Source organism: Rhipicephalus microplus, chromosome 1, assembly GCF_043290135.1.
Source record: "Rhipicephalus microplus isolate Deutch F79 chromosome 1, USDA_Rmic, whole genome shotgun sequence".
Taxonomy (NCBI): domain Eukaryota; kingdom Metazoa; phylum Arthropoda; class Arachnida; order Ixodida; family Ixodidae; genus Rhipicephalus; species Rhipicephalus microplus.
The window spans coordinates 300,674,764-300,698,706 of NC_134700.1; the positions used below are offsets into that span (position 1 = coordinate 300,674,764).

Consider the following 23,943-nt stretch of genomic DNA (forward strand, 5'->3'; position numbering starts at 1 on the left):
ACAACCATTTAAAAAATACGCAACAAAAAAGAGAGGAAATAGCGTCACCGCAACGCACTTCCAACTTGCGATAGCGTACGCGGTATGCAAGGTGTCAGATAGTGTATCGAGGTGTTTAAACCCCAGTTTAATATTGGCGCCCTCTGCTATACGTGCGATGACACCTTAGATTCGCTCCCACTGCTGATAAATGTTTCCATTTACCGCTAAACAATTTGCTCAGCTGCAATGTATATTTGAAGCAACCGCGTACAACACAAGCATGCTACTTTCCTATAAATTTCCGCTACACGTGTTTTACAGCCTTATCGCACCTGCGCAGGACTCTCGCTTCAAGAATTGCGATGCCCTAGTTGTTCCAAGCATGTAATCTTGAGTCCGCTGTGACGTCACTGCAAAGGCGTGATAGAAACTTGAGCTCACCATTCAGCCTCAAGCGAAAACGTATAGCGAACAGATATGCAGCCGGCACTGTAACGCTGAAGATGTTTTTCTACACGCGGGAACAGAAGCACGGAACGGAACGGGCATGCAAAACCTGAGCTTTGCCTCAGGATCTGCAGAGATCGGTGCCCAGGTAAGAGGATTTCTCTGGTGTCCTTACTGCGCATGCTTAATTCTAGACGCCTTCCTGAAGGGGCATCGCTTGACGCAGGCGGTGTCATGACGATCGCGTACCAGGCCGACGTGTCCACGAGCACACTGCTGGGATTCTGGAAGCTGGTTGCCCGCTGGCGCGGCTCGGTCTACAAGCTCATCTACAAGGAGATGCTGGTGTACGGGGCCGCGTTCACCGCCATCGCCATCTGCTACCGGCGCTTCCTGACCGCCGACCAGAGGCAGCTGTTCGAGCAGCTCGCTCTGTACAGCGACCGGGCGCTCGAACACATACCGCTCTCGTTCGTGCTCGGATTTTACGTCTCCTTCGTGGCAGGCCGTTGGTGGGACCAGTTCACCAGCATCCCTTGGCCAGACAGGCTGGCGCACGTCGTCCTCGCGTACGTCTCGGGCGGCGACGAGAATGGGCGCCTGCTGCGACGCACCATGATGCGTTACGCCAACCTCAGTCTTGTACTCGTTCTCAAGTCGGTAAGTGTTTGTGGAGCCATTTGTTATCAAACTGATCGTGTCAAGTGATTACCGTAATGGGAAGTGGTTGAACGAAAGCAAAGGGATGGGACTAAAACAGTAAAGAAAGTGAAGCTGCTCACTTACCGAACAGCTTGCTGGTCGCTAAGCACCACTTAGTCATAGTTAGGGTGACCTAGAATAGGGGGAGTGTCCAAAGCACCACGCGAATACATGGGAGGAGCAAGGGCCTTTTGCGTTGAACTCCCGGATTCGTGGGCTTTCTCCGTGGTGAGAGCAGCATCGAAGCGGGGGGCATATGCTACGCGCCCGATATTTCGGCTGCTATTAGCCAACGTTGTGGTACTATGGGCAAGATTTATTATTGCATCACTCTGATACTATACTCACTCATGACACAGAGCACACGCTTGGTAGCTCTGGAGTGGGAATCTTGTAGTTTTTTTTCGGTTGTTTTGTGACGGCCATCATTCGCACTTGCGAGCCCGTTTGAAGAACACATTCTGTGCGACCATCGTGAGCGAAAGTACTGAATTTAGTTTCATGGGGAATGACTAACGTAAAAGTGTTGCAGAAGTGAATGAGCTGCAGATCGCAAAGATCACCGGGAAAACTTGTGATGTGGTACGATATGGGTTTCGTAGCCGCCCCGCCTGTTCTGACCGTGTTCGGAACTGTCTCACCTGTGCGAGCCCCTTCCTCCCCCCATTATATTTAGTCTTTCTAAACAACAAGCTCTTTCTTCCTCGTCTTCAAACGATCGGCCGCTCCTTCCTATGCCCTCGCGGACTCACCTTAACGCGCTTCTTTACCCACATATACATGCACGCAATAAGTGGATATCTCGTGGTAGTGCGTTTTCACGCTTCGTACATTTTCTTTTACTTCATGCAATTTATTTCCTTAAATGGCAGCGCGCTGCTATTTCGATGATTTTCGTGCAAAGCGGAATTAATGTCTCCATCGGCGTGGTCACGGTGCCAAAAGTAAAAATTAACTCGCGTAACTCTCGCGCCTCGTTCACTTGGTAATGTTATGGTATCAATAACATCAAATGGTTGTGTTTTGCGTAACGTCTAATGGTAATAATATGGTGTGTGGAGCGCAAACTCACTTTCTTCGGCCAGAAATAATTCTGACGATGCGTGCTCTGATGACTTGTCTCTGCCAGGGATTGAAAACGTGGTGATCAGCAACACCAATTTCAACATTTAGAACTTACCTATACATTTGGAGAAATGACCGCCTAAGCAAAATACATACAAAATAGGAAACTCGCAAGGTCACTTATGCATTCGCCTAAGACGGTTTGATGGTGAAGACCCTGTTCTTTGTTGTCTTCCTTGACCCTCCTCTCCTTCTACCAAACGCTTTCTGCACCGAATATGGTTTCGCATTGCCCTTATGATCGCAGACATGACAAGGTTTACGCATGTCAGCTACTTGTACATGGCCTCAGTGATCGGGCCACGGAGGCAACGCAAAGCGACCATGTCAAGGGATGACGTCATCATATGACTCTCGCTTAATGACGGCATGATGCCATCACAAATTTTATCGGTCTGTGACATCATCACCTGATACTTTTTTTGCGTCATTCGTGTTGATGACGCAGGACGCTGGTGGTTCATTACCGCATTTGATGAGGCAGTTAAAGGGCTTTCACCTTAAAAAAAACACAGGACAAACTAAAGTAAATTATTAAAAGTGCACTATCATGTACTTTACTTCATGTTACGAGCCATCATTCATGTTACGAGCCATATTCATGTTACGAGCCATCACCCGAATACAAACGTGATAATGAGCTATATGCCCGTGGTACACAAGAGGCTTGATTCGCCTATTAGTAAATAAAGGACAGACATGCTGCGTCAATTATCGTGAAATGATTTAGCTGTGTCGCAGTACAGCGGGGCTTAAGCAAAAAAAAAATAGTGTAAATGCCATATTGAGCTCATCAGGACAAAGCAGTAAATTTGATTCAGGTGTCCTGTTGACGCGCACTCGATTACCACGAGATTGCATGTAACTTCTCGTAAATATCTTTTTGTAAAATGTGAGCCGGGCCAACGCTAACCACCGAACACATTCAATATATCTGAAAGTAAGAATGTATTGTTTGAAAGTGTTTTTATTTTCTATGATGATTGCTTGAAGGAATGCCCGCGTCTCGAGGAAAAGTTTCATACTGACATTCAGTGACCCTTGGTTAACAAAAACAAATTAGACGCATGTACCTAGACTTTTTTAAAGTCTACGTACATACGTGATTATTCAAGACATTTTCTAAATTGGTTCAAATATTAAACTTTAACATTTGTAAACATTCCGGATTTTTGTTCAGGCAGCTATTAAACTTGTACAGCAGGAACAAGGGCATTTGCAACTTTCATTGTATTTGAATATTGGTAGAGAGTTTTTATAATACATTTTTATGTGTAAACATGTGAAGTCATGTAACATTACCTGAAAATAGTTTTCTTTCAAATGTCGTAATTTAACTCAAGTGGTAAGCCTTGCACGCTGCTTGAGAAGCGGAGTTGAACTAACAGTATTGCGGTTGTACGTTTGTCCTTATTTATTCATTTGTTTCCCTTACGCTCTCCTGATGTGCACGTTATAATAAATAGCAAACAAATTATCGAATCAAGTGGCATGCATATCGCTAGACCACAGGCAACCAGCAGCAATGGTGCTCGTCTAAGGCGGTGAGCGAAGCGGTCACTGCGCGTAAGTATTTCAGCTGCCTGCGTGTGTAATTTACCTGTTTTTATTACTCTTGATTGATTCCAGCATGCGCAATGTGGTTGCTCGATTAGTCGTGTGAAATTTTTTTTCGTTCCTTCCTTATGGCTGTTTATTTGGCGCGTTTTTACGTACGCACAAACGCTCTTAAACACTGTCTATCCCACGCTGCAGCCGCTTTACACCCAAGTTTTTGCATTCTATTGCGGCCCCAGGCCAAACACAACGCTTAAAGATGGGCCATTTTTAAAGTTAAGTAGACTTCCAAAGCCCTGTGTGGAAACCCAGCGCCAAAAACGGCCGCGCGTATAACAGACGCCCCTCGCTTTCTGCGTGCTCTCGAGCGCGGAAAGCCCGCGACTCCGGGGCAGCAGCGGCGCGGCTTGGCAGTTCACCGCAAAAGGCCCACGTGGGAGCCGGCGCTTTAGACACTTCTTTTATTTTAAATCACTCTAGTCATGGTGAATAATGATTCCTTCGTGTTAAACGACGATTGAAATCATCGCTACCTGTTGCCGCAATTTCACAGTGGATAGGACCAGCGGGTTGTTCTCTTTGCGTCAAGTAGTTATTACTTATTACACTCGCTAATTTAAGCCTTGCAGCGAGAGTATGTGAAAGCCTCAAGGATGAACGGCCCTCGCGTAATCACGTTGATAGTTACTCTGTTCATTTTTGTCTTTCCTCTTGTTGTGATTATAATCATGTTACGCATCTGCAACACTGCGCGCTGTTCTCAACATTGAGTTTGAACACGGGTGAATTTCCACAAGCCTTTGGCTGTATGTATGTGCAGCAATCAAGCCTGTGTATGAGCGGCATAGCTAGTTGAAGATATGACGGATATGTCGAAAACTATCGAAGGACGTGCCCTGTTAGCTAGACTATATAGAACTGGAAAAGGGTAATTTCTAAAGGGAATATGGTGTGTCCTGAACAATACACGAGCCCATTTCCAGAGAATTCAGTGTTTGTCACGCAGGTGAGTGGCTCTGTGAAGAAACGGTTTCCTAGTACACAGCACCTGGTGGAAGCCGGCTTCATGACGGCCGCCGAGCGGTCCCTATACGAGGCGACGCCCAGCCGCACCAACCGCCATTGGCTACCGTCGGTGTGGTTCGTCAACCTGGCCAACGTAGCCGTGCAGCAAGGACGGCTCCTGCCCGGCCCACCAGTCAAGCACCTACTTGAGGAACTCAACCAGTTCCGTGCAAAGTGCTCGCTCCTGTGGTGCTACGACTGGGTCACTGTACCTCTCGTCTACACGCAGGTACAATTCAGCACTGACATCAAATTCACTCATGTCAAAATGTTTGCGTCAACAAGTAGCTATCGACACCTAGTAGCGATTCGTGACATAAAAAGCATCTGAGTGACGAATGAGTATCTTTAATATTGATTAATATATTCGCTATTGAACGCGGTTCAATATGGGTGGAAACCCGCTAAATTGTAGATTGATATGTGGGGTTTAACGTCCCAAAACCACCATATGATTATGAGAGACGCCGTAGTGGAGGGCTCCGGAAATTTCGACCACCTGGGGTTCTTTAACGTGCACCCAAATCTGAGCACACGGGCCTGAAACATTTCCGCCTCCATCGGAAATGCAGCCGCAGCAGCCGGGATTTGAGCCCGCGACCTGCGGGTCAGCAGCCGAGTACCTTAGCCACTACACCACCGCGGTGGGGCCCGCTGAATTGTAGAGCTGGTAGCACTACCTCGTGGCTATGTCGAGGCCGCTGCACAGCTGATGTCGCTTTCACAAAAAATGGGGACGTCACAATGCCGTTTCCAGCTGTGTCTCTGAAGGCGTAGACATGCCTTTGTCGCCAACATCGTCGTCCTCGCCGTCGTCAACATCGGCAAGTGATGATGACAGTGACCTGGAATCGGGTATCGCCGCGACTCGCGACGATCCTTGCTTGACAAGCTCCGCGTTAAATGCAATGTATTTATCAGTCCTGGCCGTACTGTCGGAGCTCAGGAACATCACCTACGCACCTCACGTCGCGGACGTTTAGCGAGTTAAATCGCTGCTTTCAGCTGCAGCGGGGCACATGGTAGGGATAGCCCCGGCCTCGATGAGAGCCCTCGTACTGCCAGTGAAACCCAACTGGTTCGCCAACACAGGAATTACTGTGTAGCAGCTCGCCGCAACAGCTCGCAGCAGCTCGCCTCGACATGCAGTTCTCACTACGCGGTTCTCCGACATTTTGGCACGTATTGTCGCTCTGGATGATCGTACTCGCACGCAGTGGAGCACAACGCAAATCAGTCGATGCGACACGATGAATCGCGCGCACGCTTCAACACAGCAAGGAGAGCTACTAGTGAGAGCATCACTGGGACTCGGCTCCGAACACACTCGGAGATCGTCGACGTCATCGCTACTAGCGTTTCGTCACTCAGTATGGTATTTGTGGAATGTATCACACCGAACACGTAGCACTAGTGTCGATGTCGAGGGGAGTCTATTTTTCGTTTTTTCTTCTTAGCTTTTCTACGCCGTTTGAAGTCGAAATAAAATAACTTCGACGTGACGGACGCCATTTAAATTTGACCACGAAGACCTATGCATACCAAGTGATCGAATGATGGGCACATCTCGATCTTCAAATCTGATGTCAATGCTCTTTTAAGGGTACGAGACAGGGAGCATCACACACACTGCCTGTATGTTGTTTCCCGTCTTCGTCCTTTGAGTTCCGCGCTTAAAAACACATGAATATGTTGCTCCAACAAGGCCAGAAGTTTACAGTAATCTTCGGGTTTCAACAGTCGTGGTACTGCTGAATATTGGCGTATTTCTTCAAAATATGGAGTTGTTCCGAAAAGTATGTAGGCATTTGATTGTTGAGATCGACAGATTTCCAATTCTTCAAGTTATGCTGATTTGTTAGATCGAACGGTTGACTGTAGTGTGGAAAGTATGCGAAGAAAATATTTAGATGCTGACGGTAGGCGGTAGGGCGCCATGTGTGTAACTAGAAAGACACAGTGTACGTGCGCACTAAAGGCTGCCAAAGGCCGATCGTACGAACTGTCATTCATGGTGGCATGTTCTCCGTCATGTTTTATGCTCACTTTTGATACCAACCATTTCTTCCTTGCAGTGTGCACATTCAGAAGCTAAACTTGTTTCTTTATCAGTCTTTACACATTTCCTATATTTAACAGAGAAAATGAGGGTTGCCGGCAGGGGGGACAACTTGTGTGTCCCCCTCCTCTCACCACACCACACAAGCAGCGATTCAGCACAGGTTTGCACCCGCCAAGACGAAGTATTGCCGACCATATCGTTGGCACTACGCCGAATACTGTGACGACGTGGTTATTTATTGCTCACCCAAATATCTAAACACTTTTTTGCTGATGGCAATTTTAGCATTACAGAGTATCGTATGGGTAAATTAGCCAGAAAATATAAAGAGGACCAATGAAAAAACTGTGGACTATCTCCCCTAAGGGAACCCTGATAGGATGCGAAGCAGCAGCGGTGCACATGGCATTGACCCGGTCGACACGTGTCGACGCGGGTGGATTGCCTCTTCCTTGGATTGCGTCTCGTCGGTGTTACCCGTGCGCCGTCTGTATTCTCGAACACGATCGGTGTTCTTGACTTACACTGCGTCGGTGTCACTGGTCTTCCACTGCCGACGCTTGCGTTCGGCTTCCCTGGCTCGCGCCTCATCGGTGTTGACGTCGCCATTCGCGAAAGCGATCGGCTTCGCTAATCCTCGCAACGCAGGCGACAGCTGGGAAAGGTACGCGCACACAAGCGGGAGGCATGCCGCGACGGTGCAAGCAGCGGCGCGCGCACTGTACACAGAGGACTCGAAAATTCTCAAGCAAGTATTTAGAGAACAGCAGAATAGCACGCCAAAAGAAAACATTGGTTAATAAGAAGGTGAAGAAAACACCGAGGGACATTTGGAAGATGGGATGCTTACGAAATCATCACTGGAGACCTACCAAACTTTTAAGCAGAAAATGGCAAGGGAAAAGATCTACGATAATTGTCGGGGTAGTTCTCTGCTCTTCGAGGCTATAACGGGAGTATTGCGGACCAAGACGTACTGAGCAAAATACGAAGGCACAGGCACGGTATGCAGTACGTGTGGAGCGGAGGAAGAAATGGCTGAACATTTGATAATGTTCTGTAAAGGACTCCACCCTATAGTCGAAGATAACGGCGCCAAATTTTTCAAAGCATTGGGGTTTAGAGACAGTGAATGCAAAATAGACTTTAAACGGGTAGAAACAACCAGGAGGAAGCTGACTGATTGGCGGCTACATCCGAGGCCGCCAATCAGGCAGCTTCCTAAACTAAATCAAAAATATTTCTGAATGAAAACCTAACAGCGCAAAACAAACAGCTTTTCTGGAAGATGAAAACAAGAGCAGTTGAACGAGAATATCAGTTTGTGTGGCATAAGAGTGGTAAATTGTTTGTTCGCCGTAGCCCACGCGATCGTGTAATTCGGATTATCACGATGGATGACCTCGAAAAGATAAAATAGGGCTCTCATGCATGCTGCTTGTCATTGCACGTGACGTATAAAAATGGCAAGGTTCAATAAATATTATGATAAGGACGCTTTTAAGGCTTCCGCCGCATCATGCTCTAGAAACGATTTGTCTATTCTGCATTTAAATGCGCAAAGCTTGAAAAGTAAGGAAGAACGCGTTTGCATGCTCCTTGATGATTTTAAATACAACTTTGACATTTTAGCCTTTTCTGAAACATGGTTCACCGATGAATATGAGGTACAATTCCCAGGTTACAGATGTACAACCGTATCCAGAAAAGAAAAGCGAGGAGGCGGGGTAGCATTTTATATCAAAAACGATTTGCATTTCGAAACTGTGACAGAGTTTTCAGTCGTAAACCCACACTACGAATCCCTCATGATGAAGTGCTACCATACTGCAATTGTGGTAATTTATAGGCCGCCCTCTGGTGCCATAGATGCCTTTTTTAACTTTTTAGAACGTATGTTGAATTTTTGTTCCGAACTCGGTCTGACTATTGTTACGACGGGTGACTTCAACATCAATATGCTGTCTCTAGAACGCAACAAACAAGTTCTTCTTGATCTATTTCTCTCTTACGGCCTAGAAAATGTAATTGATGTACCGACAAGAGTAACAGATGTCTCCGAAACTCTAATTGATCTATGCTTTATCCCACAAACGAATGTCATAGAAGCAGGTGTCTTGATATCTGATGTCAGTGATCACATGCCAATTTTTGTTTTCTTCAACCCTCATTCAAAAACACATAGAATGCGTGCCAATAAAGCTTTTAAACTTAGAAAGATTAACAAAAGCAATGTTGTTGCTTTTCAAACGGCTGTTAGTGAAACCTCATGGTCTTATCTGTATCAGTTAACGGATCCTGTCATTGCTTACAATTATTTTATCAATCACCTTAAAAAACTTTATGATGAAGCATTTCCTGTAACTACTATCAAACAAAACAAGAAATGTAGGAAACCTTGGATTACCACGGTGCTTCTAAGGAGAATGAAGGAACGAGACAGACTTTTTAGTCAATTCATTAAAACTAGACAACCTAATCTCCTAACTGTTTATAAGAAAATTAGAAACAAACTAGGGCGTGATATCAAAGAAGCAAGAAATTGTTATTACGAAAGAAAGTTCGAAACCATTCTAAATGACCCCAAACGTGTGTGGCAAACATTAAAAGGCCTACTGCCGCAAAAAGAGCCACTCAGCGTCTCTGAAATTGTAGACAGCGATATAACTTATACCGGTATATCTTTGGCTAATAAGTTTAATGAACACTTTTTAAAATGTGGAGCATCGGTAAGTGATAACTGTGACAGGCATAATTACAGGTCATACATTATGCATAACTCCTTGAAGTCTCTTTTCATGGAGCCAACAACAGAACATGAAATTAAATCCCAAATACTAAAGTTAAAGAATGCATCCGCATGTGGCCAGGACGAGATAAAAGCCGAGCCGATAAAAGCAGTTGTCAACAGTATCAGCAATCCTTTATCGCACATATGCAACCTCATTTTGGCTACAGGCGTGTTCCCTGATAAACTAAAAATCGCTAGAGTAACAGTTATATTTAAGGGAGGCGATAGAAATGACATGAACAACTACAGACCAATCTCGGTACTACCACTGTTTTCAAAAGTTTTCGAACAAATGATTAATGTAAGAATTATGAATTTCTGCACTAAAAATGATGTACTTACAGGCAATCAATACGGCTTTCAGAAAAAGAAGTCAAGTGAAATGGCTCTTTTAAGTATCAAAGAAAAAATAATTCAGAATTTTGAAGACAAAAAGTATACTCTAGGGATATTTCTTGATTTTAAAAAGGCATTTGACTCTATTAAGCATGATATCTTATTAAAAAAGTTAAGCGAATATGGCGTTAGGGGACTTGCTCTTGACCTTATACGCAGTTATTTGACAAATCGCTACCAATACACAGACACCAATCATTCAAAATCAGTTTTAGGTGAAATTAAATACGGTGTTCCTCAGGGTTCCATCCTTGGACCACTTCTTTTTTTATTATATATAAATGATATAGGTAATATTCCGTTCACGCCAGATATAATTCTTTACGCCAATGACACGAATGTATTTTTTTCAGGAGAGAACCTACATATTCTTCAGTTGCAAGCTAGCAAATGGCTCAATAATTTATCTGAGTGGCTTATTGTAAATAAACTAGAACTAAATACCAAAAAAACTAAATATATAATTTTTCGCTGCCGAAATAAGTCAATCAGGAATGACGTACATTTGAAATTCCGTGGCGAGATCATCGAGCGTGTAAGAATACATAAATTTCTCGGTGTTCTTTTCGAAGAAAATCTCAGCTGGTCTTCTCATGTCGATAACCTCACAAGACTCATCTCACGTTCAATAGGTATTATCAGCAGAGCAAAGCAACTTTTGCCACGTTGGTTAAAACTCCAGCTATATTACGCACTAATTCATTCCCATTTACAATACTGCCTCCTTGTGTGGGGAACAACAACAAAAACAAATCTTAAAAAGCTGTATATCCTACAAAAACGTATTGTGCGAGTTATTGAAAATGTGCCATATATAACTCACTCCGCTCCACTTTTTAAAGCGAACACTATATTAACAATGCAACACATACTGAAAAAGAAGCTAGGCATTACATTATTTCAGAAAATAAAGTTATGCCACGATAGTTTTTTTCGACAATTTCTGGGAAAAGGACACGCTTACGAAACCAGAAAAACTAGGTATGATAAAGGTTTTACACGAACTAAGTATGGTATGCAAAAACAATCTTACGTTATAGCAGACTTTTTAAATCATCATCCTACCGTGATAAACTTGGTACAAGAAACGATGCACATGAAATGCTTCAAAAGAAAGTTAACTGCATATCTCCTATCAATACAAGAATAATTCCGTTTTCTTTTTTTCTATTTTTTTTTACCTTGCTGCAGTTTATACTGTATATGTATATAGAAAATCTTTCTGTTTCATATGTATATAGAACAATGTATATATGTAGAATAATCCTGTATATGTTTGGCCAAAATATGTATACTATATGTAACCTTGTGTATTTTGCTTAGATAACTGCCACTGATGTTTGAGTTGTGTGTGTCTAAAAAGGGGTGTGACACCCAGTCAGGCATTCGTGCCTTTTTGTCACTCCTCCTAGACAGGGCAAATGTACATATTACTTGTCTTTGTCTGAAATAAATACGAAAAAAAAATACGAAATACGAGGCGCAAGTGAAATTCAATCCTTAAACACAGTGATAGTACTTGACTTTATGGCTAGGTGGCGTGAGCTACCACCCGATATAAAGGGCACAGCCAGATACATCCATCCATCCTTGTCAGCGCCGCACGCGAACCCGCCGGTAGAATGTACTATATATAAGTGTTCAGCGGCGTCACCGCACCTTGCCGCCTGATACCTTCCGCGTGGCTCGTAGCGGCAGCGCTGCAGTCGAATAGTACTGAAAGAGCCCCGCCGCGGTGGTCTAGTGGCTAAGGTACTCGGCTGCTGACCCGCAGGTCGCGGGATCAAGTCCCGGCTGCGGCGGCTGCATTTCCGGTGGAGGCGGAAATGTTGTAGGCCCGTGTGCTCAGATTTGGGTGCACGTTAAAGAACCCCAGGTGGTCTAAATTTCCGGAGCCCTCCACTACGGCGTCTCTCATAATCATGTGGTGGTTTCGGGACGTTAAACCCCACATATCAATCAATAGTACTGAAAGAGCCGCGTGTAGCAACGGCTATGGTCTTCGGCTTCTCCGGTGCACTTTTTTTGGTGCAGATTTTTTCGTACATGCCCATCATTCATGTCTAGCAGATGATGTCATAACGCTGGAAGTATGACACGCCAATCTGCTGAATTTGAGCTTCATAATAGTCCTTGTGAGAGGTCGAAAATTATTTACAAAGGGCTTGTGTTATTGTGATTTCTTCTGTTTTAACTCTGTCTTCGTTGGTTAGGCGTCTACAATATTGAGAATAACTGCACCAAATTATTGGAAGTTCGCTCTGCTCACAAAGCTGTGAGATAAAAAAGATATACCATATCAAACGCTCGGAGAACCCGGAGGCCATGGAAATAAAGAGGGAAGAGGAAGAAATTCTGGACCCCCTACACAACAAATTTTTTTCATAATTTTTCAGGGTATACTAAAATATTTACACGTATTCACAGCGACCCCTAATTGTCAAAGTTAGTCGTTCTGCTGCACCCCCCCTCAAAAAAAGCTCTTGGTGGGCCTGCCCCGAACGTTTACACACACACACACACACGCACACGCACGCGCACGCGCACGCGCACGCGCACGCGCACGCGCACGCGCACACGCACGCGCACACGCGCGCATACACACGCGCATACACACGCGCGCACACGCGCGCATACACACACGCGCATACACACACGCGCATACACACACGCGCATACACACACGCGCATACACACACGCGCATACACACGCGCATACACACACGCGCATACACGCGCATACACGCGCATACACGCGCATACACGCGCATACACGCGCACACACGCATACACACGCGCACACGCATACACACGCACACACGCATACACATGCACACACGCATACATGCACACATACGTATACATGCACACATACGTATATATGTATGTATGTATGTATGTATGTATGTATGTATGTATGTATGTATGTATGTATGTATGTATGTATGTATGTATGTATGTATGTATGTTTGTGTGCGTTTACTGTGTACTTATACAAGCTAAATTTTTCAAAACAAAATGCACCACTACCTGTCTACATTTTTGACACTTAATAGGAACTACACCTATAATACCAAACATCGTCATAAATTTGCTGGCTTGCAGTGGCGTTACGCCAATAGAATATTTGAAAAGCATTACAATTTAAGGTGTCAATACAAAATGAAAACTTGTTTCAGTGAATTTACGCAAATTAACAAACGGGCAATAAATATACAACTGGTACTTTTCAACATGTTTAAGATAACCCATTTTGCACTGAGTTCTCGACTGTGAGGTACAGGCATTCCTTCAGCTCAGCTCCCTGGTTTGGCCTCCTGGAGCTTGCATAAATGAAACAAAGTGAGCGCGAAAGCATGCAGTTAGAATAAGAAAGCATTTCAGAAAGCATTAATTATTATCTCCCGCAAAACTGGCATGATATAAGTGAGTCTTCCCCGGTATAAATGTTGTGACAACGTTACTTATGCTCGGGTTTCTCATGAAACAATCGAGCACATGTGGACTTATATGAGGACCAGTACTCTTGATATAGAAACTGCCGAGAAAACAGGCGCTTGATTTAATCGTGGTTTTGATACTTATCTATTTGTAGTTCGCCAGTAGTCACTTATGATGTAGTGCAGCTCAACGTGCTGCTTGAGTGAGAATCTAGGCGGATTCATGCAAATACCGATTCTACATTTTTTTTTCTCGGCTGGCTGATGAAACAGTGAATGTCTCGACGCAATTTCGGCGTGCCTGCATATTCACTCGTGCACCATGGCGCTTAGCAGGTGTGCATACTCTGATAAACGCTCAGAAACACATTGAATGTGCTAAAAACGAGCAAATACACGCTTTCGCAGGCTACGGCGCGCGTTCTCCCAATGCAGATGCTCTTAGAGATCTTCAGTAGGATGAGTATACAGCGCCGCCGTTACTGTCACCCGCCGGAGAATCAGCCGAGATACGGCGCGGCCGCCTCGTTCACTCCCCTGCCCCCTTCTAGTACACTGTAACCGTGCACTGCTATGAGGGAGTGAGTTACTTGACACCGCTCCAACACCGGCGGCTAGGGGAGCGGTGCACACGGAGGAACAGCGTTCACAGGCTAGTCAAAGACGCCTAAAAAAAAAGGGAGACTAAGACAAGTGCTGTGCAGTGCCGGAAAGAAACTTGTATATATACCCCATCCTCACGCATGCGCGTGAGAAATGAAAAACGAAATTGCTCCTATTCATCAAAGATGGTTTTACAGGTAGTCTAACGTGAAATTAACGAATGCTTTGAACGGCCTTCAAAAGAGGAGCCCACTCAATACCTTCGAATACGTCATAAAGTTTCATACAATAATACGTGGAGGGGAAGCTGGCGTTAGTGTCTATGCAGGCTCCTTCAGCGGTGATTGTACCACCATGGGAATCACGGGAAGTACAGGCTTTGGATTTGCATTGGATGGATTATGTTCTTGAGATTCGCAACTCTGTTTTTCCAAGTGTAAAACAGTGGTATGAATTTATTTGTAATCCAACGATTCCTCGTTTTTTCTACGTAAAACGTATTGAAAAAAGCTTCTGTGGCCATGTGGGAGAAGTGAAACTTGGACAAATTTAACCACCCCAGTATGCATTGCTCTGCCATTGCGTTTCAAATTCGGCACCAATATATAATGAATTATTTTACAACACTTTGAAACAAACATTTTTGTTTTCTCTCGAAAGTATGCATTATCTATTCATGAAAATATCGCTACACTCTTAATTGAGAAACACTTAACGTTTTGTCTGCTGCAATGCTAGGTGCGTCTTCACGTGCGCGGCGGCGCGCCCATGAAGGTTCTCTAGGGGGGTAGAGCACTGCCCGGACTAGGTCGGGTAACGCATTGTGAGATCGGGCCCGAGCCGGGCTGGAGCCCATGAACTTTGGGCTCGTGTCGGGCCCGTTCCCGAGTCAGGCCCGTAATAGGCCCGGGTTTCATACACAGGGTGTTGCAAATAAAGGAGGAAAAAGGGGCAGCGGTGTTATGAAGTGCATCGCCAAGGTCACCGGCTGGGCCGAGAGCGTAGGGACTCGAAGAGCCGAGATGTCTTGGGACGCTCTGACGCTCTGCTCTCTGACGCATAGGTCGGCGGCTTGGCATCGCGCCGCTTGCTTTTTTATGGGCCCCGGGTGAGTCCTTATGTCAGCAACGTCCAATCAGAAGCGCCACTGATTTTGGCGTCATCATCCTTCAATTAAGAACCGCCTTGCTGGATTGAACCCATGGGCGAGTGGTATTGTCACACGTTTCGTAAGATGCGCCAGACTGGGTGGCGTTGAGTGCATCATCGGGCTGGAATAGGACCTGTGCGTGGTAGGAACTTGTCGTGCATTACGTAAGACACTTCGGCGCCGTCGCCCGCGGCTAGATGACGTCGTTGATGTGATGGTGTCAGGTGGGTTCACTCGCTGGCCTTTACACTGGTTGCCATTGCAGAAGCAATGACGTTTTGTCTGGACTTCCAGGCATAACAACACTCCGCCGCCAGACAGTGCACCGAAAGGACGAGCTGCTTCCACACGGCTCGGATGTCGGGCGTGATCGTTCGCAAGGTCCCTCCAGGTTTGCCTGCAGGGCCATGGGGAGGATGTGGTTTCAGGCTCGGTTCTGTGAACAGATTCCATTCTTGAGAACGAATCTTAGCCCCACTGGCTTGTCGCCAAAACTTGCCGACCAGCCTCACTCGCCTCTTCTGAATATTTTTGGTTTAGGCACTTGTCGATGGTTCTGCAACTTGCAAGAACAGTTTGACAACAGACGACACAAGCAAGTGCCCTCAGCTACCCGACAGAAGACAGGACACAATACAGTACGATATATACCTACCTACGTGTCAACCGAAATTTCGTTCCCTTTCCTTCAATAGGCACATGTGGGACACAAGACTTTTAAAATGAGAACTCAAACTTTTAAGCGTACAACAACGTATAGAAGTAGAATGCAACATAAACTTGGCCCATTGAGATCAATTTGCCCGAGAACACTCTGCTTAGGCCGTGATGAGGACAAATTTTGCCCCGACTCGTGGCAAAAAATATATATTTTAACTATATATATTTTATATATATTTATTTTAACTCGAGACACTCCTGTCTATCGACCTCTTCACGCTCGTGACGTTCTCGCCTTTCTGCTTCTTCACGTTCGCTTCTTCTACTTCTCACCTTTCAGCGCCCTCGCGGCAGGCTTTGATATTCGGCCAGACCTCATCGACTTCCCGAGCCGTCACTCCTTCGCGATCTCAAGGATCGCTTGCTTTGGTTTCGCGCGGCCCAAAGCTAGGCCAAGTTCCTCACAAATTTCGATGAGTTCATTTACATTAAGGCTCTCCATCGCCCACACTAGCATCTTTATGATTGCCCTTGTTAAAAGTCTACTTGCAGTGCTCACTATAAGTCCAATAGCAAGACGCGCAAGCACTTCTTAGCCCTACCTTGTTTACACACTCCGCAATCAAGACCTTCAATGCTTCACAGAGTTATTCTCTAAAAATCATTCCACGCGATCGTTCTCAACCTTGGCGCTCGACCATCTCCGATTTACTTGAAAAATTTTTTCAACTATCTACTTGAAGCCACAAGTCTTTCCCCGAAACATTTTTTTGTAAAAAAATTTTCTAGTACCACAAGCCTCATCTGAATTTTTTCGGAAAGCTTGAAAGCATAGCTCGTAAAACACGTTGTCGAAAAAGCCGTTCTTTCTAAATTAAGATAAGACAGATCCTGACCTTCAGAAAAATGATAGGAGTTTAACTTAAAATAGGTTTTACAAGTTTTTATGCTGTCATATATTTTTCATCAGGCCTCGAATAAGGAGAATTTGGTCTATATTGGCATTTTTTTCATAGAAAGACAACACTGGGGGTAATTAACAATAGCATGTTTTCGGAATGTTTTACTGTAGACTAAAATATTTGAGGCGTATACAGTGAGAAATCAAGTTCACATGCGGCGACAAAGTTGCAAAAATGTACATTTTTTCACATGTTCAACTGTGAATTCAACATTGAGCCGGTCCTACTAACAATATGTTCAACTGCAGATTTATTAGCGACCTTCACTGGCTACTTTCTCAAGCAGCTTTATCAAATATTTTTGTTTTAAGCGAGAAAAATATATTTAAATTTGTGTGTTAGCACTCGCGGGGTTTGGACGTGTTTATAGCCGTAACAATGTGTCCTAGCAGTAAGTACATGCTGCACGGACGTGGAGATAATTTGGACAACGCAATAAAATATATACGTGCTTATTTAAGTTATTTATAAGCTACTATTACACTTAGTTAACGAGAAATGCGAGACCTACTTGACAGCATTTAGCCACATGCAGCCGTCCGCTGGCAGCCTGGATATATATATATATATATATATATATATATATATATATATATATATATATATATATATATATATATATATATATATATATATATATTGTGAGGAGGTTTATTAGCCGTTAAGACAGCGACGAGACAGCGTCAAGAAGCGTCCAGCGATCGGCACAGCAACGGACCGAAGCACGAGCCGAGCGAGCCGGGCGTTGGCGATGCTGCTCGCTGCAGGCACATCTTCTTCTTCACAATCGCCCCCGCTGAAAAAGGAGCCATCCTGGCGACTTAAGAAGTTTCAGGCAAAGGCTCATGGTACGGTTTCAGTCGGGAAACATGGACGATGTCACGTGCACGCCGGCGCATGTCGTCCGATCGGGAAACTGGTTCAATTAGGAAATTAACCGGAGAGGTTTTCTCCAAAACGGTGTAAGGCCCCTCGTACCGGGGGACAAGTTTCGAGGAGAGTCCCGGTGTTTGGTATGGGATGGCAAGCCACACAAGAGACCCTGGGGCATAGGTGGGATCCGGAAGAGAGGTGCTACGGGTTTCTTTCTGGCGTTGTTGCTCTTCCGAGGTGAACGCACGGGCGAGCTGGCGGCACTCTTCGGCTTGTCTAGCAGCATCGGAGATAGGTGGACACTCGGAAGCATCAGGACGGTAAGGAAGTAGGGTATCAATTGTATGGGAAGGCTCACGTCCGTAAAGAAGAAAGAAAGGTGAGAATCCCGTGGTGGTTTGTATTGCGGTGTTATATGCGAACGTGACGTATGGGAGAACACGGTCCCAGTTGCAATGATCAGATGCCACGTACATTGAAAGCATATCACCTAGCGTGCGGTTGAACCGTTCCGTTAGTCCGTTAGTCTGCGGGTGGTATGCTGTCGTTTTCCGATGAATGACGTGGCATTCCGAAAGCAGAGTTTCGACGACCTCGGAGAGGAAAGCGCGGCCTCTGTCACTAAGGAGCTCTCGAGGTGCACCATGTCGAAGGATAAAGCGTTGCAAAATGAAAGAGGCGACATCCTGAGCTGTAGCGCTCGGCAAAGCGGCTGTTTCGGCGTAGCGTGTCAGGTGGTCAACCGCCACTATAATCCACCGATTACCATCTGGTGTCAATGGAAGGGGACCGTAGAGGTCAACGCCGACGCGATCAAATGGCTTGGCAGGGCATGGAAGTGGCTGCAATGCGCCAGTCGCACGTGGCAGTGTTGATTTACGTCGCTGGCAGTCAGGACAGCACTGCACGAATTTACGTACAAAATTGCACATGCCGCGCCAGTAATAGCGATGGCGAAGGCGTTCATATGTTTTGAACACTCCGGCGTGGCCACATTGCGGATCGTCGTGAAGGGAGGCGCATACTTCCGATCGTAAAGTGCGTGGAATGACCAGCAACCACCGGCGGCCATCGGGAGCGCAGTTGCGTCGATGAAGAAGTTGATCGCGGATGGCGAAATGGAAAGCTTGACGTCGGAGGGATCGAGATACTGGAAGGTGGGGCGTGCCAGATAAATATTCGATAAGAGAGGCGATCCACGGGTCACGACGTTGTTCGGTGGCGATCGAGTCGAGATTTAGCGATGACAAGGTCTGGAGGCAAGTGTTTCCGCACGTCTGATCTGGTGGTAAAGGTGAGCGGGACAGGGCATCAGCGTCAGAGTGTTTGGGTCCGCAGCGGTATACGACGCGAATGTCGTACTCCTGGATGCGAAGTGCCCATCGCGCAAAGCGGCCAGAAGGGTCTTTCAACGTGGAGAGCCAGCAAAGCGCGTGGTGATCAGTTACTAGATCGAACGGGCGGCCGTATAAGTACGGCCGGAACTTTCCAAGCGCCCACACCAGAGCCAAACACTCTTTTTCTGTCACGCTGTAATTAGTTTCGGCTTTCGTCAGAGTGCGGCTAGCGTAGGCTACAACGTATTCTGAATAGCCGGGCTTTCGTTGAGCAAGGACCGCGCCTAGCCCGACGCCGCTGGCATCGGTGTGTACTTCGGTAGGAGCCGTCGGGTCGAAGTGGCGAAGAATAGGTGGGGAAGTGAGCAGACGGCGCAGAGTAGTGAAGGCAACGTCACACGCAGGGGACCAGGAGGTGAGGTTCACGTCACCGCGAAGAAGCTGGGTTAACGGTGACATGATAGATGCAAAATTGCGAACAAAGCGCCGGAAATAGGAGCATAGGCCTACAAAACTGCGAAGTTCTTTCATGGTCGTCGGCTTGGGAAATTCTGCGATTGCTCGAAGTTTTGCTGGGTCTGGTAATACGCCGTGCTTGGACACGATGTGGCCTAAAATGACGAGCTCGCGTGCAGCGAAGCGGCATTTTTTCAGGTTAAGCTGCAGACCAGCGTTGGTCAGACAACTCAAAACGTGCCTGAGGCGAAGGAGGTGCGTAGGAAAGTCGTGGGAGAAAACCACGACATCGTCGAGGTAACAGAGGCACATATTCCATTTGAGGCCACGTAGCGTATTATCCATAAGACGTTCAAACGTGGCAGGCGCGTTACAAAGCCCAAAGGGCAAGACGTTAAATTCATATAGTCCGTCAGGTGTAATAAATGCAGTTTTTTGGCGATCGGCTTCTGCCATTGGGACTTGCCAGTAGCCAGACCGCAAATCTAACGACGAGAAAAATTCCGCTCCGTGAAGGGTGTCAATAGCGTCATCAATGCGCGGCAAAGGATAGACGTCCTTGCGGGTTATCTTATTCAAACGACGATAGTCCACGCAAAATCGGATAGATCCGTCTTTCTTACGCACCAGGACGACGGGAGACGCCCAGGGACTGTGAGATGGTCGAATGACGTCTCTACGAAGCATATCTTCGACTTGATCGTTGATGACGCGGCGCTCTTCAGCGGAGACACGGTATGGTCTTTGACGCAGTGGCTGGTGTAGTCCGGTGTCAACATGATGTTTGACTTGTGATGTGCGGCCCAGTTGAGGTTGCGACACATCGAAAGAACTCCTAAACTCATGCAGAAGATCCAGCAGGTCGGCATGTTCGGTGGGAGTGAGGGTGTCGGCGATGGCGCTGGAAAACGTATCTTTGGACGACTCCTCGAGGGCCGACAGTGATTTTGGGTGGTCGCAGTAGTCGTCCGGGACATCAAACAAAAACGAAGGGTCGAGATCCTGCACGCGGCCGAGACATTCCCCCGCAAGCAATGTGACAGGTGTGGAAAGCGGATTGCTTACGAACATGTTGCTTCTTCCGGCGGCAAGGTCAATTGTTGCGAAAGGCAGCGGCAAAGCTCGACGACATTTGAAGATATCGGAAGGCATAAAAAGAACTGTAGCGTCAGTGTAGGCGTTGCATGAAACGGGAACAAGGGTGCAATTTCCAGGCGGAATATCGGTATCTTCATGAACGAGCAACTTCGGCGGCTGATGAGGAGTGTCCAGTGCTGGGACATCACACAAGGGTGAAAACTCAACTTCGGCGCGTGCGCAGTCTATGACGGCATTATGGCGGGATAGGAAGTCCCACCCGAGGATGACGTCATGCGAACAGACAGGAAGAACAATAAACTCCACGATGTAAAGAATGCCTTCGATGGAGACTCTTGCAGTGCAGGCTGTGAGAGGCGTTACTTGCTGTGCGCTTGCGGTGTGAAGCGACAGTCCCGAAAGCGGCGTCGTTACTTTGCGTAATAAACGGCAGAGATTAGCGGCAATAACAGAAACAGCGGCGCCAGTGTCCACAAGGGCGAAAGTACAATAACCTTCAACAGTTACTGCGACCACGTTAGCAGGAGAGGAGCGAGGGCTTAAACAGAGTTCAAAAACGGCACAGTTCTTGCCTCTTGAACTGCGTTGCTTAGTTTTCCTGGTCGGAGGGTCCGGGCCGGCGACGCATGGGGGAGGGCGATCGCCGACGAGGAGAGGGTGCGCGTTGCGGCTGGAAGTCAAGGTGGTCGGTAGGCGCATAGCGAGGTGGCGAGACCGGCCCGTATTGGACGAAGGGTTGGCTGCCGGGATGCGACGAGCGGGCATAGTTGCCGAACGTCTGAGGTCGACGGCGGCAGTAGCGAGCAACGTGTCCGGGAGTGAAGCAAGCTAGCAAATCGGTCGGTTATCGGGCGTCCTCCAGGGATTGGCGACTGGTGCTGCCGCCCAAGGTGCAGTATAAGCAGCCGGGTGTGCGGGCTGTGAGCGCGTGGTGTAGGGTGGTTGCGGGAGCCTACGTACAGCGTCTGCATATGTGAGCGGCGCGGCTACGGGCTGCATCTCTTGCGAAAAGGCGACAGGAGGAGCCACAGGCTGCGTTGCATAGGTTAGGGGCGCGGCCACAGGCTGAACGGCTGGTGGATAGGTGACAGGAGCGCCTACCGGCTGTGCAACACCCGGGCAGTGACCACGGCTAGATAGAGGTGGCTCGTAGTGCGCAAGAGGAACAGCTTGTGCAACCTCTTCCGATATAGCAGTGCGAAGCGGGGCAGGTAGACGGGTGGTGGTCTCGTGAGTAAAGGGCACTAGGGAAAGTTGGCGGGCGACTTCCTCACGGACGAAGGCTCGGACTTGCTGAAGCAATGGTGAATTGTTGGTCATGGAGTCGAAACTGGACAGCGACTCACCACCAGGCTGGGGCTGCCTAGTCAGAGTGCGTTGCTTTTTCAACTCGTCGTAGCTCTGACACAAGCTGACGACTTCAAAAACTGTGCTTGGATTCCTTGCCAAGAGCATTTGAAATGCACCGTCGTCGATGCCCTTCATGATGTTTTTGACCTTGTCAGATTTGGGCATGCTGTCATTCACACGTCGACAAAGGTCGACGACGTCCTCAATATAACTGGTAAAGGTCTCGCCAGTCTGCTGAGAGCGGATGCGCAAGCGCTGTTCTGCCCTCTGCTTGCGGACAGCCGGCCGACCGAACACTTCAGCACACGACGTCTTGAAGACGTTCCATGTGGGGATGTTGTGTTTGTGGTTATTAAACCACAATTCGGCGACGCCAGTGAGATAAAATATCACGTGGCCCAGCTTGTCGGCTTCATCCCACTTATTGTTGGTGCTCACCAGTTCGTAGTGCTCGAGCCAGTCTTCGACGTCGGTCCCATCCGCACCGCTGAAGACCTTCGGCTCCCGTAGCGTAGGATGGCCAGGGCAGTTGAACTGGAGCGAAGGAGTCGATGTAGTGGCGTTGGCAGTCATGACAGGTGGTAGCGTGCGGCTTCGCAGCTCCAGGGTGTAGTAACGGGGATTAACAGCACCTTCCACCAAATGTGAGGAGGTTTATTAGCCGTTAAGACAGCGACGAGACAGCGTGAAGAAGCGTCCAGCGATCGGCACAGCAACGGACCGAAGCACGAGCCGAGCGAGCCGGGCGTTGGCGATGCTGCTCGCTGCAGGCACATCTTCTTCTTCACAATATATATATATATATATATATATATATATATATATATATATATGTATATATATATATATATATATGTATATATATATATATATATATATATAAACGCCAGGACTGTGCACAATGCGCAGCACAGTCACAGCGAAAGCTAGCAAAGCGGCCTTTCAAAGCCTTTAAATACTTTTTGGGATGCTACAAGCACACTTCTGGGTACCCACTACACCATAAATAATAATAAATTTTGTGTAGTAGGCCAGCATTCACTTTGCTATCCTTCGTCATTCTTTGCAAAAGAGTGGTATCCGCTACATTTTTGTTAGCTATTTTGTGCGTTATTTTATGCAGTAGCTGACGACGATGAAAAAATATGCCTGAACTGGGTATGCGTCATACCCAAGTATTAGGAATTGATGTATGAAACTCTACGGAACACGTTATCTAGTCACTGAACAAAGCTTATTCATGCGAACATACCTGAAAGTTTACACATGCGTGTATTGTGAAATTTGTAAATGTGCGTGCTCGAACAACATTTACAACTGTTTTTCTTAGTGGTACGTAACTAGACAATGACTGTCCTAGCTCTGCTTTTAAGATGACAAGTACATTGTTTACGTTGCAAAACAGAGAGGCGCTAGTAAAGCCATCATCGACACGGACAGTATAGCGATGCCTCTTCTCCATTAATCACGCCCCGGTTAATCACAAGTGAATATCGGGAGTTGCTCGTGACTATTGGCCGAGGAACTATCCTTAGGGCATTTATGTAGTTGTCAATCATCAGCAACTACATGAACGCTATCTTGCAGCCCTGCTTGAACGCATATTCTTGTCAGTATATAAATATATCCAACATGTTTTCAAACATGTCTTTCTTTCTTGGGGTACTTAGATAAAAAATATTGGTTTGTCTGTCTGTAGATTTGTCTGATTGCCCGCCATAACGTTGGCCCAAACGGCTCTGAACGATACCCCGAACGGCCAACCCCATCCGGAGCGCCCACCAATATTGCTCAAGTTTCAGCGTTCATACTCGTGTGATCATCCATTAAAAAGCAATTATTGCGCATATCTGAGGCACCACAACAAGACGTCGATATTTTGTATGT

The 23,943-nt window shown here is 46.6% G+C and overlaps 1 protein-coding gene across 3 annotated transcripts in view; it reads left to right on the forward strand.

The window, feature by feature from the left end:
* The first annotated feature begins 366 nt into the window (after positions 1-366).
* LOC119159461 (bestrophin-3) overlaps positions 367-23,943 on the forward strand; it is a 41,652-nt gene continuing 18,075 nt past the window's right edge. Inside the window, exons 1-3 of one of the 3 annotated variants that reach the window (XM_037412225.2) lie at positions 367-577; positions 656-1,089; positions 4,820-5,107. In XM_037412225.2, the coding sequence (XP_037268122.1) occupies positions 664-1,089; positions 4,820-5,107 (714 nt within the window). In that variant the 5' untranslated portion in view covers positions 367-577; positions 656-663. Of the gene's footprint in view, positions 578-637; positions 1,090-4,819; positions 5,108-23,943 lie in introns of all 3 variants that reach the window. The other 2 variants (XM_037412224.2, XM_037412223.2) reach the window with 2 other exon arrangements.